This window comes from Apium graveolens, chromosome 1 (assembly GCF_009905375.1).
Source record: "Apium graveolens cultivar Ventura chromosome 1, ASM990537v1, whole genome shotgun sequence".
Taxonomy (NCBI): domain Eukaryota; kingdom Viridiplantae; phylum Streptophyta; class Magnoliopsida; order Apiales; family Apiaceae; genus Apium; species Apium graveolens.
In genome coordinates, this window is record NC_133647.1 from 5,679,157 (window position 1) to 5,700,047 (window position 20,891).

The 20,891-nt window shown below is 35.1% G+C and overlaps 1 protein-coding gene across 1 annotated transcript; it reads right to left on the bottom strand.

The window, feature by feature from the left end:
- Positions 1 to 685: 685 nt before the first annotated feature.
- LOC141719047 (two-component response regulator 24-like) lies at positions 686 to 1,265 on the bottom strand. Its single transcript, XM_074521433.1, has 2 exons — positions 1,004 to 1,265; positions 686 to 903 (listed from the first exon to the last, which is right to left on the bottom strand). The coding sequence occupies exons 1-2, from the start codon at positions 1,256 to 1,258 to the stop codon at positions 739 to 741; spliced, it is 420 nt and encodes a 139-aa protein (XP_074377534.1). The 5' UTR covers positions 1,259 to 1,265; the 3' UTR covers positions 686 to 738.
- Between the last annotated feature and the right edge of the window lie 19,626 nt (positions 1,266 to 20,891).

The following is a 20,891-nucleotide window of genomic DNA, read 5'->3' on the forward strand; positions in this document are numbered from 1 at the left end:
CTCCTCAAATCTGTGACAAATTATCACTTGCTAGATCAGTTGCAAGGATTGAATAATAGATTCACTCAAGTTAGGCATTAATGATAATTGGTTTAGTCAAGTATAATTCAATATAATTTCTTAATTGATTTGATATGTTAATGAATACTACACATTATGGAGTAGACAACTAGTGTGGTTACTAAACACATGTAGACTTTTTGTGCCTTTGTATAATTAGAAAATATTTATTTTCTCGGTCGTGACAATCCATTAAAATGATGTTATATTTAAAACCCGTAGAAATATCTAATACAAAAGCACACTTCGATAAGTTCTAATAATAGAACAAAAAGCTAATCTCCACTATATTGAGAAAAATACAAGAATTTAGTTCAATCCTTTCGCTCAGACGTAAGACTCCTACCGCCGATAAATGAATCTCCTTTTACAAGCAACCAATGTTAATACTATTATTTCATGCATTCACACTCCCCAAATTAGTTCCATTAAATTATCCAACAGATTTACAATGTGGTGATAAAGAATTATAATACACATTAGTTTTTTTTTATAAAAAGTATAAAAATAAATTAAAAATGAACAAAATAAAAAACTAACTAACAACATATTTATATTAGAATTGATAAACAATACATAAATTAATAATATGCTCGTGCTTAGCACGAGTTATAAGCTACTTTATTTATTAAACATAATTATTTATAACTAGTGATTGTTGCTTCATTAATTTCTTGATCATATATTCTTGAAAAACCTAGTAAGTTTATCAAGAGTTAGAGGCTTAGGATAAAAGTGATCTACGCCAGCTTCTATAAACAATTCCATGACTGTAGACTCATCAGAAGCACTAACTCCAAGTATCTTTGAATCCACTCCCATATCTCTTAGTGTTTTGGTCGCCTGAAATAGAATTGAAAATACTAAATTGTAAAAAGTTCAAATTTATCAAAAATTATAGATGTTATCTAAGAAATGAGATATTACAAATCAAGCTGCTAACCTCAACACCGTCCATAACTGGCATTTGGAAGTCCATAGTAATGAGATCAAAATGTGCTCCAGACCGAAACAACTCAACAGCTTGTTTTCCATTTTCAGCTATAAATGTTTTGAAGCCAAATCGACTGAGAAGATGCTTATGAAGTGTATGCGCCATTGAATCATCATCAACAATAAGCGCCTTTGCATCTTTTTTTGTGATCATTTTACAAGTAATACCCTTCTTTACATTTGAACTTCCTATTTGAGAAGTCATACTTCTTATAATCTGTTCACATAAAAGTACACATTAAACAAATAATAAAGGAAATGTTAAATTATAGCAAATCGGAGTAGAAAAGAGTTGATCTTTCTTTAATAGGCTAAATGAGTGATTAAAATATTCGTAAAACAACATATGTTTATGTACATGATAGCGGCTCATGACGCACTTATTAAGGGTACTTCACCACTTACATACCTTCGATCCTTTATGTATTATATAAAAATTTAACAAGAATGAATTCAACTTATGAACTTCCAATGATCATAAATAGTGTACACAAATAATCTTACCAATATAGTATGCACTGAAAGTTGTGATGCCAATATATGCAAGTGAGAAGTCTAATTTATACTGGGCATAGAGATAAGTTTGGATATTTTCATAATGTGCGTTGACGTAATGGTTCAACAAATTTAACATTTTATAAATTGCTTTAATTGTGTAGATTTGATTCAACATCTATAACTACTTGAAAATCTATATCTGTAGAAATCTTCTAGCGTCAAAAATCTTCATCTATAACTGATTTGACATTTTGATCTTTATCCATATAAATTTATCTAGAGTAAGTACGTAAATAAAAAAAATGACATTGTTGAAAAAATATTACCATGTCCCAAGAAAGACTAACAAATTGAACTTTTCACAACTTTAATCATGTTTACCCTGATTTAACATCAAAATCTTTATCCCTAAAAAATTTCTAGAGTGACTAGGAAAATTTAAAAAAAATCATAGTGTGGAAAACCACTACCATGTCGCTAGAAAGTCTTTTGAATTAATTTTTTCACAACTTTAATCACTTTTACGCTAAATGCTTGCATGTTTTCTATGAACGTCCCTTATTATTACCATTAACAAAACCCTATAATAACATTGTCGATAGGTCGATTACACGTAGGCAATTACCAATACGCGAAAATGAACGTGGTTAAGTAGTATCTGTTGACGGAAAAATATGGTAATAACAAAGATTGAGGTTCTGCACCGGAAACAAGATCTAAGATGATGGTTATTCACCGAAAGATTAAGCGGTGTGTGGTGTTTATGTATTAAATGGTGGCTGATATGATTAGGGTTAATGGTGGCCCTTTTTAGCTCTCAACTTTTCAACCCCTCTCAATGTGCTTACGTACCCTTTATTTAGGGATCAAGACTGACGTAGTTCTTAGGGATCAAGACTGACGTAGTTCTTAGGGAACAAGAAATGGCTTAGATTTATCATTTTGAGGCCCAACACAAGTCTTTCCAGAATCCATCTTCCGCTAGCTTTAAGAATGTCCAACTATGAGGTCCAACCGCAAAGGCCCAATGCTCATCCATAATTGTAGGACTTCCTAAATAGTGCAACCCCTCGAGGATTTATACATATAAATATATATATTTCCATGAATGTCTTGTGTTCTTCATTTTAGTGTCGTAACACTATTCACCTCAAGAACACGAAACCACCAACTGAACACTAAATTATCTATCCTTAAAGTATTCGAAAAAATATTTTAATTTGGTGATTATCGTATTCAACCTCCCTCATACGATACTTCGGGACATAAAAACTTTGTTACCAGCTATTTCCCCGGATTACGATCGCATCTATAGCCACAGTTCACCCCAAATGTTAGACGCATCCCTATCCCCCTAAATGAGGATAACCCACCAGATAGTAGGACAAGTGATCCCAAGCTTTTAGGTGCAAAGTGCAGGATGATTCCAAAGTTATCTAACGAGGACACTTGTTGAATACAAAAATAGAGCTCCCAGAGCACACAACAAGGTTAACTCTGCATCCCTAACAAAGACACCCGTTGAATGCAGGTGGAGGACTTCAATCATCATGCATACCCATGGAGGCCTTCAAGCTTTTTACGGACATCCCTTTACTTGACCAACTCAATGAAAGGATTCTTCAAAGAGTACCTACAACAATTACGTTAGTGAAAATAATCTCTATTGCCTTCTCCATATATCTGTTGCCCCAAGATTCTCATTATGTTCCTTGCCTTAGGTGAGGGCAAGCCTAACTGTTCATCCAAGCTTCCATGTTGCGCATCTCCCTAGGCTAGGGCGCACCTTCAGCCCATAGAATGCTCTCTTTTCTCCTTGTATTGAAATCTCTCATCCAAGTAACTCATATCATGTATTTCATCTAATGAAGGCGCGTCCTACCCTTAGGGCAAGTTTTCCCTCAGGAATTGCGGCCTAAAACCTAATCCTCTACCTTTTTGTTCCAATTTGATTCTAATTGACCCGTTTTTGACTCGAAATGATCCAATACCAAATTTTGGCTATAACAACTACCCCAAATTCCATATAAAATCAGAAACAAAATTGGAATTTTATTAGAATAATCTCAATAAAAATTTGTACCTTCTTTCAACTGTCGTGATGGCGCGCCTTCAATGTTGGCCGCGTCGTCCTCTTAATTAAGCCTTCAGAGAACATATCTTTATTCTTCTACTTTTAAGGGTGCATCCTACCTTTGAAAATTTCAAGCGTCCTTTATTTTTGAAAGTTGTCAAACACGTTCTCTCTCCTCTACCTATATATACCTCTAAAGAAGTAAAGCCCTAATTTTTTACCTCTTCTCTCTCAAAAAATGACATCACAGCTGTTTAAAGCTTCAAAATCCAGTATTCGATCATTTTGCCATCTTTTATTCACTCTTCTCCGTTAAAACAAATCTACAACTTACAAGGTACATGATTCTTACTTTTTTCTCAGTTCTATGCTTTGAATTGTTCATAATATGCAAAAAAAATATCAGTAATCTTCATTTCCACTATACTATTCTTCATCCAAGGTTCTATATATACATGTATATATATGCTTTGATCTATATTTTACTTTAACGATTCTTAAATAGGTGTTTTGATAGTTTCATTTTTTTTCACAATTTGACATAATCGTTCCATAATAACTAACTTTGGTGCATCTTCATCCAGGTGCGTCTTACTTAGAACTAAATCATCAAAGGACTTAAATTTGCTATTAGTCATGTAGGATAAGGTATTACCCAGGTGCCCCCTCCATGTGGGGGTTTTCCAACTTTCTCATCCTCTACACCCCATAGTGTTTGTAGTTTAGGACTCTTCCTTGACTAAGACATATCCTTTCTTTCTTAATTTTTTTTTGCTTTGTCTTCCATTTTTCTTTCTTGTTAATTATGAACGCGCATTCAGCATTTGAGTTTTTATTTTCAGCTGGAAGGTGAGGGCGCGTCTTCAACCTCTCATTTCCATCCTTTTGAAGCTTTCAACACGTTTGGGTTTTGACTCTCCTTCATCAATATCCTTTCCTCCATAATTTCCTGAATTTTATAGAATTAGTTCATTTCTTGAAGCTAAAGCTTATGTATTTCAGGAATTAAAATTTATAGGCTCCGTAATGTCGACATCCAGCTACGACTCCATTGATTAAGTCGATATAAGCTCAAGAATAGGGGAAAAACTCAAATGAAAGAGAACCCCCTAGCCACACGTGCATCAACCATAGAAGACTAGATAGATCACAAAAGTATCCAATCTTCTTCTCATAAATGACAACCTCAAATCATAGACTCTGATCCAGAATCAAGGAATATATCTAAGCAACATGAATCTCTCCATGAGGACACGTTTGCACGGACGTGTCTCATTTTCACGGTGCGCCCTCTCTACATAGTGAAAGTGAATTTGACAAAAGGGCTCTAAGAAAATATCCTTGCTCTCCTCAAAAATCTGGTTCTCCCTTTGAACATTGGGATCCAAAGGATATAGAGTTGGATTTTGACTGGAAAGAGCTTGAAAGCACCCTTCCCGAATATGAAAAGAACATTTGGAGGAAGAAAAATATTTGGCATGTGTTGGACTCAACTTGACACCCACGGACTAGAAGATTGGCTGGAGTATAAAATATTATGATATGGAGGGCATATGAGCACACCCTCTTCGCAAAATGAGACCATATATTTTAAATATTGTAATCCTTAGGGTTCCCAGGATATTATTAAGTCTGAAGCTACTTTCTTTGGGTATAGGCGCGCCCTTGCATCCATTTATCAAGCAAATTCTTAAATGTGATGTTTCCCCTATTCAGCTTTCTCCTACCTCCTATATGTTAGCATGAGCCCGTTACCTCTTGTACCATAATTTGAAGCTAGGCATGCCTTTCATGAAGAAGTTCAATTTTTTTCTTTAACATCAGGAAGTCCAGCCCTGACTACCACTACATTATGGTGAATAAATGGCACAACAATAAGGGGTTTAATGAGGGAAAGGTCATCCATGAAAGATACTGGAATGAGCCATAAACCTCTAAAATCTCAAAAGAGCTCGAGTCTACTTTAAACGAGAGCCAAGTAAGCCATGATGCGCCTTGTGCTGAGGGCGCACCCTCTTTTCCTTTATTCTTTTCTTCATTCCCTTTATTGAGATTTACTCCTTTTTTTAGATAAAAGAACTCGAAAAGAGAAAGAAGAGGTCTAACAAGGCCTTGAAGTATGCTGAGAAAAAATTCAACCTCAAGGACATGATCACTGAGCCCAAAAGGGTTTGTGCTCTATCTGAAAGGGTAGGTTCCCTTTATAAGTATCATAAATTTATAAGTGGAAAGCCTTTCCCAACGGGTTTTGAAGAAGACAACATTAGAATATAGAGGAATTTGTACAGATGGATATAAAAAAAGGTTGATCTAGAACAAGGTAATAAAGCTAACACTTCGTGAGCGCGTCCTCGTCCTTGGATGCGCCTTTTCGTTTATTGTGCATATAAAACTTTTACTTGAATTTATTTTTATCATACATACTTAGCTAACTGACCCATCTACCATCCAGAGCGCGTCATCCTTATGCTTTTCTTGTACTAAAACACTCAAATTGTTCATTTCTTTATTGTTTTGATTTAAAAGCTTGATATAGACTTTATTCTTTTACGCATGTATGGGGCATGTCAACATCCTAGGGCGCATTCTCGTTGTTGTATTGTCCATTTTTTAGTTAGTTTGTTCCTTGATAAATTTTCCTTGCTTTATATATTTGTTGGGCGCGTCTTTCTTGGAGGGCTTCATTAATAGAAATTGATTGAGGCTCTCCCTCATCTCATGGCTTAGCTGAGACACAATCTTCAAGAACTTACTCGGGTCATCTTTGTCTACGAGAATAGATATCGTATCATCAGCTGGCCCCATTTTCTCAGTAGCCATAGGAATTCTTGGAACTAGATTGATCTTCAATATTCATCCTTTCACCTGAGGGTGTTCCTAAGATATGAGAGCTTCTACCTCAGGACAAGGCGATGTTTCATATATTGCACTCCTGGAGGTCGTGTCCTCCTCTGGAGGAGCATCAATCTCCCTCAAGTTATATGTCTTCAACATCTCACTCCTTGTGGGCGCGTCCTCCCATAGGGGAGCATCAACCTCAGGAAAGTTATTTAAAATTTGAAAGGATTCACTCATCTATTCAAGTTTTTCTCTATTAACTCGTAATATCCGGGATATGATGTATAATTATTTTTATGAATAAATAAATATTAAGTGATTACTATATGAATTTTTGGTGAATTATGTGTTAATTGGTATCCGTGTTTGGTGCTTATATGTGATATAATTTATGAATTTTAATTTTTATATGTTCAAAATAAAGTATAGATAATTTTAATATTTTTCTGTTAATTTACATGTTGTTGTATGATTTTTTAAAGGATTTATAGATTTAATAAAATATTTTTCAGATTAATCATTAATTATTTTGTATATTCGGGAATCGTCTAACTTCAACCGTTTTTACATTTTTACTAACCCGAAAGTCTCATAAAAACTCCTTTCTAACCTAATTTGATTATTCTGAGCATTTTCCGTGTTTTGACTTTTTCGATCCGGAGTACGGTTTTACCTATACAGTTCCCAGTATAAATTTTACGATACTATTTTCATTTCGGTAAATCGATTAAACCCGTATTTTCGAGATACAGGATATTTTGATTAAACTGTTATATTGTCTTCTCATAATTCGTGTAACCAAAGCGCTGAAACCAAGACTGTATTTGTAAAAGACCGGTTTTGATAATTATACTGAAACCGGTACCGAATTTGGATCAGTTTTATTAATACTTAACGGTTAAGTTTTCTATTTTTATATCCGATATGATCCAACGGAGTACCAATATTTCGTAAATATAAATAGCCAATACAGTATCTTATTTTGTACAGATAATCATAAACAAACAGTAAAATTGTATAATTTCCTGAGAAAAAACCCTAGAATTCATAGTGTTCTTCGTAATCAAACCAAGAATCGGAGGCTTTATCGATCTCATATTTTGAGGTATGAATAACCAAAATGAAGCTCGTGAAGTGCACAATCAAGTTTTGTAATCTATATCACTATAGAATCCATATGTATTTTTCTAATTTTTCTTTAATTTCGTATTAATTTGGATTAAATTATGAATTTTTGAATTGATATTGTTTGTATGGTTTGATGCTTGCATGTTATAGATCATGAGATTCTGGTCAATTTGGTATATTATATTACTCAATTTGAGTTCCATATCATAGAGAAATCATCGTCTGATTCTCGAATTTAGAATTAGGGTTTATAGAAATTTGAATGTTCTTGATTGAGATTTAGGCATTTTTGGTTCGAGGGTTATTAGTTTAATTGGATGATACCAATTTATAGAGCATTGAAAAAGGGATTGATTGATGGTTATTTGAAGAACAGAGTGTTCCTAGATCGACCTCGCTGGATTTTTGAACCTATCGCCGGATTTTAAGTCGAATTGGCCGGATTCTGAGTTCGAGGAATCATTTGTATTATTTGTGGCTTGATTCTTGATCCTGGAACAATTTAGAATGGAAACCACACTTCAATAATGCCAAACCATCCCGTTTTTATCAATATCGGGCTTCACCAGAGAATTTTCAGGTCACCGGATTCTGCAAAAGTCCGGCCAGTTCTTCGTTGTTCTTGTCCGACTAGGTTGACCCGGATTTTGACCCGACAGGAACTCGTGTTTGATCTTCTTTTTGCTAAGTTCAATTCTATTAACTGTTTCTGGATTTTGTTTTCAAAATAAATTCAGAAATCCATTATTTAATTTCTAACATTCATTTTTAATTCCAAAACTTATTATTTTAATTCCAAATTTCATTTTGAATTCAAAAATAATTCTGAATTCAAAAATAATTCTGAATTATTTAGTTAATTAATTTTGGTTAATAATTAATTATTTACTTGGTCAATTAAATTAAATATTAATTGATTAATTGATTTAATTAGTTATTAATTAATTTTAATTGATTATATAAATATATTTAATTATTTATTTGATATAAAAATCCTGAAAAATAGTTTCGAGCTTTAAAATATTTTTCTAAATTATGTCCAAGGCTCGATAATTATTATTAAATGAATTTAAACTGGAATTCTGTTATTCGAACCTTGTTATTTAATTATAAAATGATTCTGTTAATTCATATGAAAAACACATCTCATAAGTGAACGTCCTTGGGGTCTTGTAATCTGACATGGTAGTCTCATCTTGATATATTCAAGGGTTCGCTTGTGAGTTCGTTTGTTCTATCAATTTTGTTTTTACTGTATTATCGTATTATCTATCTCAAATGGCTTCAACTAGTAACATCGTTGAGGCCATGGATAAGATTACATTGGATGAAGAAGAAGATGAGGGTCTGGACTTTGAGGTGGAATCAGGGGAACAATATTTGGACGAAAATCAAGAGATTAATGTAGAATTATGTTTGGTGGGATGTTTTCTGGTTGACGGAGTAATCGACTTTCCAGTATTGCAACAGACCATGGCTGCATTATATAGAGACTATGGAAAGGAGTATTCATTAAAGAGGGATATTAATCTAAACTTGTTTAAGTTTTATCATATGATGGATATGAGAAGAGTTATTGACGGTAGCCCGTGGTCATTCAATCGTAGAGCTCTGGTAATTATGAGGATGAAAGAAGGAGATATCCCAAGTGCTGTGAATCTGAATACTATGGATTTATGGGTCCAAATTCATGATTTACGTGCAGGCTTCATGACTGAAAATGTAGTAAAGGAAGTGGGAAACTACATTGAAACTTTCGTTGACAAATGTCCGACCAATTTCCCAGGCATGTGGCATGAATATTTGAGATTCGAGTTAAAGTCGATCTGGCAAAACCACTAAAGAGACGCATGAAGATTCGACGAGCTGGAAATGAATGGTTCTGGATCGTATTTAAATATGAAAATGTTCCAACTTTCTGGTTCATCTGTGGGATACTGGGGCACTCCGACAAATTTTGCAGTCATCTATTTGAAGCTTAAGAAAGTGAAATTGTCAAACCTTATGGTCCATGCATGCGTGCACCATTACGAAGAAAGACGAAGTTGATTGGGGCTAAATGGTTGCGCGATGAAAATGGCACTGGACGGAATTCACCGGAAAATGGGTCTTGGAACAGAAACAGAAAGATGAATGATATCCCACTAAATCAGGGATCAGGTGGAAAGAATGAAGGAACGGTAACAAACCAATCGAGGGATATTAGCGCAAATACAAGATTTTCAAATGATAACACGATAAGGATGGAAAACAGCCAATCAAATCCCATGAAGAAAGGAGTGACAATAATAGAGAATAAAAACGGAGGACTGATTATATATTGGGCCAAACTAAAGGTACAATAAACAACACAGAGTTGGATATGGGCTCGGATGAGGACTCGGATGAGGAAAATACAATGAGCATGAAGCAGGATAACCCAACAAATGCAAGCGATCCAAAAAACGTGAAATTGGCGGGCCCCGTAAGTGAGGTTCGCCAGACATTATAAGTACGTTAAGTTAGAATTGCCATGGGCTTGGGACCCCATGGGATCTACAGTTTATAAAGGAGTCTATACTCCAAAAGAGCCCAGACTTTATTTTTCTTAGTGAAATTTTGTGTAAAGCAGATAAAGTAGAAAAAGTCAAAAATAATATAGGTTTTGAAGGTGCCTTCACAGTTAACTCTCAAGGACACAATGGGGGAATAGCTCTGTTATAGAGGAATAAGAACGAGATTACGATGAGTTTATATAGCAAGAATCATATTGATGTGGTGGTGGATCCGAAAGGATGAAATTAATACGGATTAACGGGTATATACGGAGAACCTGATCGGTATAAAAGAAAGGAGACTTGGGAGTTAATAAGCAGATTGCATAAGCAGACAAACATTCCCTGGGTGCTGATAGGAGACATGAATATCATTCTACATCAGGAAGATATAAGAGGAGGAAGACAATACCTGATATGACTCATTCAAGGTTTTCAGAAGTGTGTAGAGGAATGCGAGAACGGTACAACAAAGTGGATAGAAACCATAATAGATAGAGCATTGATGTCAAACAGCTTCATGAATCAGTTTGTAGATGCTAGGCTAACCAACATGAAAATCTCTACTTTAGATCACATCCCCATTCTTTTGGAACCATTCACGAGAACATCCTTAGTTAAGGTGAAACACTTCCGATTTGAGAACGCTTGGTTGAGAAACCCTATGCGTGGTAAAATCATTGAGAAATCATGGCACCTGAGCTAAGGGAAATCATTGACAGAGAAAATTAGTTTTACCTCGGAGGTGTTGGAAAAATAGGGAAAGGAAATTACAGGGAGCTTTAAATTACGCATACGACACTTAAAGCTTTAAATTACGCATACAACACTTAAAGAAAATCATGTAGCATACAAAGGGAAGAAAGGATGATTTTTCACTCCATGTTTATCAAGACAGTCCCAAAAATTTGATTGAAATCTATAGTGACCAAGAGGTTCTTTGGCGTCAAAGATGCAAACAACTGTGGCTCCGAGAGGGGGATAGTAATAGCAATTACTTTCATGCAGCTACAAAGACTCGACGAAGACAAAACAAGATATCTACTTTGTTAAATGAAAGAAGTGAGTTAGTTGGATGGGACTCGGGCCTGGAAGAAACCATGGTGAATTACTTCTCAAACTTATTTGCAGCCATTAACATAAACTGGTCAGATGTAATCAATTGTGTATCTACTCGAGTTAATGCAGATCATAACTCTAATTTGCTAGCTCCAGTGCAATACATATAAGTAAAAGCGGCTTTATTCAGTATGCATCCTGAAAAATCTCCCGAGCCAAATGGCATGAGCCCAGGGTTCTATAAAAAGTACTGGAATATGGTAGAGAGTGATATTATTCAAATGACCCAACAGTTCTTTACCACTGGCAAGTTCGAGAATAATATAACTGATACCAACATTGTTCAAATACCAAAGAAGCAGGACCCGTTAACTATGGAAGATCTCCAACCTATTTCACTATGTAATGTAATTTACAAAATAGTGTCGAAAGTGTTGGAAAATAGGTTGAAAAGTATTATGGATGACATAATATCGGAATCACAGAGTGCGTTCATCCCTGGGAGGCTGATTGCGGACAATATAATGTTTTCATATGAAGTCATGCATTTTATGAAACGAAAAGTGAGTGGAATAGTGGGATGGTTGGCTTTAAAGTTGGATATGAGTAAAGCATACCATCGTGTGGAATGGAGCTTTTTGAGAGCAATGTTGAATAAGATGGGTTTTGACGATAAGCTTACTCAGCTCTTGCTGGAATGTGTCACCTCAGCTCGTTATAAAATATCACATTTAGGAAAGGAGTTTGGCTTTGTTAGATATATTTGAGATGTCATGTCTAATATATTTCATGTTTAGTTTTCAGATCTTAATAAACAGGAAATATCAAGACTTACTGGAATCAGTACTTACTGGAAGTCGGAACATAAGATCAGGACTTAAGGTCAGAGCAGAACTTAAGTATGGGTGGACTCACAGTTAAGGAAGGAAGCTGATTAACAGTAGAAGATCGAGACTAAAACAAAAGAAGATATGCATGGAAAGAATTAGAAGACTGGAAGACTTGTATAAGATATCTGATTGATATATTTTAGGAGACATAATTATATTCCATATCAATTAGAAGTTATCTTGTAACTGTGTAGTATATAAACACAGACATGGGTTTATACTAGATGTGTTATCATTATCGAGATATATTATTCATTGTAACTGATAGAGAACAGTTCCATTGTAACAGAATTTATTATATTGAATATATCTATTTACTGTTACTTATGTTCAAGATCGATTTGATTGTAATAACACTGTATTCAACCCCCTTCTACAGTGTTGTGTGACCTAACAATTGGTATCAGAGCTTATCTGTTAACACACATACAGTAAAGATCCAAACAATCATGTCTAAAGAAGTAGAAACTCCAACCAAGCCCACCAAAACTGAAGAAACTAAAAACACTCAAATCCACAGTCGATATGAGACTATTAGGGTTCCCATACTGAGACCTTCTGATTATCCCATATAAAAAGTTAAGATGACTATATTTCTGGAAGCTACAGATCCAGAATACCTTGATAGGATTAATGAAGGACCATATAAGCCAACCAAGCTCTCTATTGTAGTTGCAGATCAACCAGTAAAGTCCATACCAAAGGAGAAATGTGATTACACAGCTGAAGACATCTCATATGTTGCCAAGGATGCAAGGGTAAGGCATTTGCTGCATTGTGCCATTGATAATGTCATGTCAAACAGGGTAATTAATTGCAAGACTGCAAAGGAGATATGGGATACCTTGGAGACAAGATGCCAGGGAACTGATGCAATCAAAAAGAACAGGAGGACTATACTCACTCAAAAGTATGAGCACTTTGACTCAAAAGCTGGTGAGTCATTAACTGAATTATATGACAGGTTTGTCAAACTCTTGAATGATCTATTACTGGTGGACAAGAAATATGATCTTGAAGATTCAAATCTGAAATTCCTTTTAGCTCTTCCTGAAAATTGGGATTTGAAGTCTACTACCATAAGAGACAACTATGCTCTTGATGAAACTACTCTTGATGAAATTTATGGTATGCTCAAGACTTATGAACTTGAGATGGATCAAAGGAGCAAGAGACATGGGAGAAAGTCAAGGATAGTTGCTCTTAAGGCTGAGGAGGAATCTCCTAAAGTTGTCGTCTCAAAGAAGGGTAAAGAAAAGGCTCTCATCATAAAGTCTGATTCAGAGTCATCATATTCTGATGATGATGATTCAGAAACTGAAAGCTTACCAGAAATGGATGCTGATACAGAGTTGATGAAATTGTGTGCTCTTATGGTGAAGGGTATCACAAAGATAGCCTACAGGAAATTACGAAAGGGAAAGAAGTTTTCCAGGAAAGGTGTAAGTGCTGATAAGAAAGGGTTCAGAAAGTCTGAAGGCAAAAGTGCAAAGTCTGACAGAGGAGACAACTCAAATGTCAAATGCTACAATTATGGTGAAAGAGGCCACATATCTCCTGACTACAATAAAGGAAAGAGTGATAATGGCAAGGCACTTGTCACAAAGAAGAAAAGCTGGACAGATTCTTCAGATTCTGAAGATGAGGTGAATTATGCCTTGATGGAAAATACTGATGGCAGCCGATAAAGGCAAGGCACTTGTCACAAACAAGAAAAGCTGGACAGATTCTTCAGATTCTGAAGATGAGGTGAATTATGCCTTGATGGCAAATGCTGATGGCAGCCCTGAAACTGCTGAATTGAAGGTACCTCAAACAACTTATGCTTTTCATACTGATGATATTACTGAGTTGAGATTATATCTTAAAACCATGTTTATTAGTTACAGAGATCAAACTTTAACATGTGAAAGATTAACTTCTGAAAATATTGCTTATAAGAAAAGGAATGACTATTTAGAAAAAGAGTTAGTTATGTTCCACCAAACTCAGAAAGAAATAGATGATGCTTTTTATGTTAGAGATGAAGTGCTAAAATTGAATGAATCTCTAAAAACTGAGTTAGAAAAAGAAAGAGAGATTATCAGGACTTAGACTAACTCTGGAAGAACAACTCAGAATTTGTTAAGTAGTGGAAACTGGAAAGAGGGCTTAGGTTATGGAGATGATAAAAGTGAAAAAGGAACTGAACAAATTGAGCCAAGTGTTGTTAAACAGACTGCTAAGCCAAAGGCGAATCCTGTTAAGTTTGTAGCTAAAACTGTAAAGTTTGATTCTTAAAAGATGAAAGAGTCTTTAGCAGAAGTTAAGGAAAAGTCAACTTCTGACAAATTAGAACAGGATAAACCAGCTGAAGTTAACATAGGCTTAATGACAAAGAAGCAGCTTAAGCATAAGCTGAAAGAAATCAGTAATGTCAATAAGGTAAAGGCAGCTAGGAAAAATAGGAATGGTAAGGAAGGTGTGAATAAAAGCAATAATTATATGCCTGTTCCTAATGCTCCTAGAAAGAAATGTTATAACTGTGGAAACTCTAATCATCTTGCTTCTTTTTACAGGAAGAATAAGAATATAAACTCTTTACCTCTAAAGTCAGGAATTAAGAGTCAGTCTGTTAGGTTTAAACAACAAAATCCTTGTTTTCATTATGGTAGTTTATGGCATTCCATTTATACTTGTAAGGAATATCATAGTTTGTACTATGATTATTATCAAATAAAACCTTCTTTGAAGAAAGTTACTTTAATTCCTTCTAGTGTAAAGTCTGATGCAAAGTCTGATATAAGTTCTGATAAACAGCATGTGAGCATAAACTCTGATATTAAATCCACTGCAAATGCTAACAAACTTAAAAATGCCAAAGGTAACAACCAAGTTTGGGTCCTTAAAACTAATCACTAGTGGTCTTTGTGATTGCAAGGCAACAGGAAAGATATCCTAGTGCTGGACAGTGGATGTTCAGGACATATGACTGGAAATAAAGCCCTACTATCAGACTTTGTGGAGAAAGCTGGCCCAGGAGTTTCTTATGGAGATGGCAACATGGGAAAAGCTTTGGGATATGGCAATATCAATCTTGGGAATGTCATCATTGAAACAGTAGCTCTTGTTTCAGGACTTAAACACAATTTGCTGAGTGTGAGTCAAATCTGTGACAGAGGTTATCATGTGGATTTCTTTGAAGAATACTGTGAAGTTGTAAGCAATTCTACAGGCAAAGTGGTTCTAAAAGGTTACAGGCATGGTAACATTTATGAAGCTAGACTTTCAACAAGTACTGATGTTTCTGCAATCGGTCTGTTGAGTAGAGCATCAATTGAAGAAAGCTGGAATTGGCATAAAAGACTCTCTCATTTAAATTTCAATAATATAAATGAGCTTGTAAAGAAAGATCTTGTGAGAGGATTGCCAAAATCAGTATTTTCTCCTGATGGCCTTTGTGATTAATGTTAAAAGGCAAAACAAAGAAAATCTTCATTCAAGAGCAAAACTGAAACCTCAATTCTTAAGCCTTATCACCTAATGCATGTTGATCTATTTGGTCCAGTCAATGTCATATATATTGCAAAGAAGAAATATGCTATGGTTATAGTGGATGAGTTCACAAGATACACTTGGGTGTATTTCTTGCACAAGAAGAATGAAACTGCATCTACTCTAACTGATCATGTCAGACAGCTGGGTAAGTTGGTCAAAGATTCTGTTAAAATTATAAGAAGTGATAATGGCACTGAGTTCAAGAATTTAATCATGCAAGAGTTCTGCAAAGAGCATGGAATCAAATAGGAATTTTCTGCACCTGGAACTCCACAGCAAAATGGAGTTGTAGAAAGAAAGAACAGGACTCTCACTGAAGCTGCACGAACTATGCTTGATGAAGCAAGGCTACCAACCTACTTTTGGGCTGAAGCTGTGCAGACTGCTTGTTTTACACAGAATGCTACACTCATAAACAAGCATGGAAAAACACCATATGAGATGGTGAAGAAAAAGAAGCCAAATCTGAAATACTTTCATGTATTTGGATGTAAGTGTTTTGTTCTTAAGACTCATCCTGAATAGCTGTCAAAATTTGATCTAAAAGCTGATGAAGGAATTTTTGTTGGATATCCACTTTCCACAAAAGCCTTTAGAGTCTACAATTTAAGAACAAGGGTTGTCATGAAATCTATCAATGTATCTTCTGATAATAAGAAGCTTACTGGACTTGAAGATTTCAATGATCACGATCAGCTGAGATTTGAAAATGAAGACTTAAATTCTGATTCTGTAAATTCTGATGACTTATACTGTGATCCTGTAAGTTCTGATGTCATTGAAACTGTGGTAACAACTCCAAAGGAAAATGCACCTGTCCAGGGGGAGCAAGCTGACGATCCTACCACAACTCAAGATTTTCAAGAAGCATCAGAACCTGTAACTGGCTCTTCAAGTTCTGATGAGCCAAATTCTGATAATTCTGGAAACTCTGATTCTTCAAATACTGAAGGATCTAACTCAAATTCTGAAGTCTCAGAGAGCATAACTACAGGGGGAGCATCAGAGAATGTTGATGGAGATAGCATGGAACATGGGGGAGGATCCAGTTCTAGAAATTAACTTCCATCTGCAAGAAAGTGGACCAAATCACATACACCTGACTTAATTATTGGAGATCCTGATGCAGGTGTCAGAACTAGAACTGCAACATCAAATGAATGTCTATATCATTCTTTTCTATCTCAGACTGAACCAAAGAAAGTGGAAGAAGCTCTTCAAGATGCTGATTGGGTGCAAGCAATGCAGGAAGAGTTAAATGAATTTGAAAGAAACAAAGTCTGGACCCTAGTGCCAAGACCAAAGAACAGATCAGTTGTTGGCACAAAATGGGTGTTCAGAAACAAAACTGACAATGATGGCATAATTACAAGAAATAAAGCAAGGTTAGTTGCTAAGGGTTACTCTCAACAGGAGGGCATTAATTATGATAAAACATTTGCACCAGTTGCTAGATTAGAAGCTATAAGAATCTTTTTGGCTTATATTGCTCACAAAAAGTTTAAAGTATTTCAAATGGATGTAAAAAGTGCTTTTCTCAATGGAGAATTGGAAGAAGAGGTGTATGTTTAACAACCTCCAGGCTTTGTAGATTCAAAACTGCAGAAGCAGAATATATTGCTACAGGAAGCTGTTATGCACAAATTCTTTGGATGAAGAATCAGTTACTGGATTATGGGTTAGAATTTTCTAAAATACCTATTTACTATGATAATCAAAGTGCTATTGCTATGACAGGTAATCCAGTTCAACACTCAATGACAAAGCACATCAGCATTAGGTACCATTTCATAAGGGAACATGTGATGGAAGGTACAGTGGAATTGCATTTTGTTCCAATAGATCAACAACTAGCAGATATCTTCACAAAACCACTATGTGAATCTACCTTTACAAGAATGGTAAATGAACTTGGAATAGTTTCAGGTTTTTTCTCTAAATCTGCTTAGTTTTTGTTCTCATGCATCAGACTTTATGATCAGTGTTTACAGATTGTTTTATTTTCATATAATCTATGCTTTAATTGAAATACATTAAATGCTGATTGTTATCTAATGTGGATCTTTATACTCTGATAGTGATTTGAATATTCTGTGACTATTCAATCCAATGAGGAAACATGTGCTAGATGCTGACATAGTAGTCTTTAACATACTAAAAATCCCATGTTTGAATTAGTTGTTTATGTAGAAACTCATTAACACAAGCAAATTCTGATTTTGATCTTATTCAAGTTTACTTTGTGTATCTTATTACTAAGTCACAAACTAGATTCTTGCTTCTTATCTGTCAAATTCTGATGTCAGTAAATCTTGAGGATGAACCAAAATGTTGATAAGACTCACTTATCTGAAGAAAAAAATAATAATAATAAAAGTCAGGTACTCCTTTGAGATCTAGAGAAAATAATGTGGAAGGGAAGACCCAAGTGCATTGCTGGTATTAAGTAATATGCATTAGAAAAGCAAATATTTTTTTCTTGGTGACTTTTCATATTCTATGATTATTGGAGAAATACTCTGATAATAACATAAATTCTGATAAGTAGTTGTGACTCACTTACACTGAGAAGCCACTGTAAAAAGGAATTTCAAAAGATGCATAAAATGAGCACAAATAGTTGAGGTGGACCCTAGCATAAATTTATTCTATAGTAGACTTCATGATTGACGACAGATTTTAAGCACTTTTCTCAGTTATGCCTTATTTCAAAGATGTACTGAAGTTTATCAGACTTTAACCTTTATCTGATATTCTGCTAAATGCACACACTATCACTCCATATGAATGATGAAAATTACTGTGGTAATTAAGTTGTTTTTAACAAATAGTTACGTGTCATTTGCATAAATTCTGAGGACAAGTTCTGATGAAAGTTCTGATGATTAAACTCTGAAGAATCCAGTCAGTTTTTGTATGAAGAATCACAGAAAAAGATATTCACTTTTTGAGTTGGTAAGCCATATTCTGATGACTATTATAATCTGATATAAGTTAAAGTACTGATATTAAATCCTGATGGAATCTCTGATGCTTACGTGGCATTATTCTTTACTTGACTTATTTGTGGTAAAAACTGAAATGGTCATAGTTAATCAGAATATAATTAGGTGAGATAAAAATAGTCATAATCATTTGGGTTAATGGTAAATCTGTTTGTCTTGAAAAACTGCATGTGCACATTAATTATTACTTATTTCTCGTGCCCATTAACTCATGCTTTCATTTTTACCGACTGTTCTTAATACACATTAGTCTAGGGAGACGAGGCATCATTAAATTTACACATAACTATTAATCAGTCCTCTAGTCCCTGGATATTCCTTTGGTTATTTAACCGAAATCTCATCTCAAACAAATCATCGCCTATTCTCACACAATATCATTCTCTCTCTGTAAATTTTCACCATTTTCTTCCTTCATCAAAATGGTTCTTGTCAACATTTTCATGAACTATGACACATTCAATGTCGAGTTTAGTTGTGGTAACTGGGAACAAGAATGGTACATCACTGTCATTCCTGCTGAGATATGGAACATGATTCCACAAGAGGTTCAGACGAATCTCTTATTCTTCCAGATGGACTATCAACTCCATCTTAATCGCTTGGAAGAAGAACGGAGAGAGGCTCTTCTTCAGCAAGAACGGATCATCCGTCTTGCAGTGCTTTTTGTCAGCAACAGGATGAACTAATCGATAGTTTTCCTTCTTAGACTAAGGTTGTTGATGTTCACTATCATAGAATAGGATTATCTTGTAATCTTTTGCATGTAATCTATAAATTTCATGAATGTACTCTTTGGATATTTTAATGAAATTTTTTTTGATTGCAATATTTAATCTTTGTTTATCTCGTATTATTTGAATGTGAATGTTATCATTGAAACCTATTAATATTTAGTTCATCCACTTAAACTGTATTTTTTATGAAGGTTTTGATTAAAGTTGTGGTTACTAATAATTTGTGCTGATTTGACAAATAAATGTTGAATTTGAATCGACATATCCTAAGTTACATTGGAAAGGAAGCACAGGTTCATGCTTCAGAATCTGTGATAGTTGAAGCTGAGAATGTTACTTCTCTGAAAGAAACTGCAGCTTAAAATTCTGATACTTTGAAGAGGAAATCTGTAAGCTCTGATGCTGAAATAGCAACTCCTTCATTGGCAAGGAGATTGAAGAAAATAAGGGAAAAGAGGTATAATGCTAAATCTCCATTTGAAGATACTGCAGAAGCTGAGGAAGGGGATCAGGAATCTCTGATCTCAAAAGAGCCAATAATAATTGAATCTTTGCCACCTCCAGCTACAGACAAAGACACTGTACATGATACAGTGGTTACACCTCCAGCCTCTGCTCTTCATGAAGATATTACAGTTGCAGCTTCAGGATTAAGTCCTGAAATTGATATTAGCAGGCTGCACATTCCAACTGTTCTTTATTTGGAAGCTCCTACAGAAGCTTAGCAATCTCCAGTTCAATCTCCAATCTTAAATGCTGAGATACCAACTCCAGATGTTTCTCCAAAGCATGTTGAAATTCCTACAGTAGATGAGGTTATTCCTGAATCTCCAGTTGCCTCACACACTGTTGTTATGTCAGAATATAATGAATCTTCTTCAAGTTCTGAAGACAGTGTTTCTGTTGAGACTCCAGTTCCCATTCTGGGAAAGGAAGCACTGGTAAAGAAGTTTATTGAGCAGGATGCCCCTATACCTTGGGAGGACACTCACAGGGGAGTTGAGTGGACCAAGAAGTGGAATGATTCTGATTTCATTCCAAGCTCTAACATTCTGATAGAGCATGTGTCAAAAGCTGATGAGTTATTGTCAATTTCAGATTTCAAGACACAGCTCAAGATTACTGCTCTCTCTACCAAGCATCTTCAAGGTCTACACTATGCAACTCAAGAAAAGGTTGACAAACTTCTGGAAAAGGCTCAAAAACTAGATATGGAAACCAAGCTTCATAAAAAAAGGTTTATCAGACCTATTTTGGAGAAAGTAGAAGCAATTGAGAAAACTCAAGAGAAGCAACAGGCCCAAATTTCTGAGGTTCTGGCAAATCAAACTTCTCAACAGGATCAATTGAATGAAATTCAAACTTTAGTAGAACTTCTTCTCTCACTCCTACTATCAGATGATGCCAAAAAGAGGGAGAAGATAGTTAAGTCCAAATGCTCAGCAGATTAAATACTGAAGAAAATAGATGATGAAACTGATGACCAGGGAAATCCTAGTCAGGGTAGAGGTCAAGCTCAGAGTAAATAAAGCAGCAAA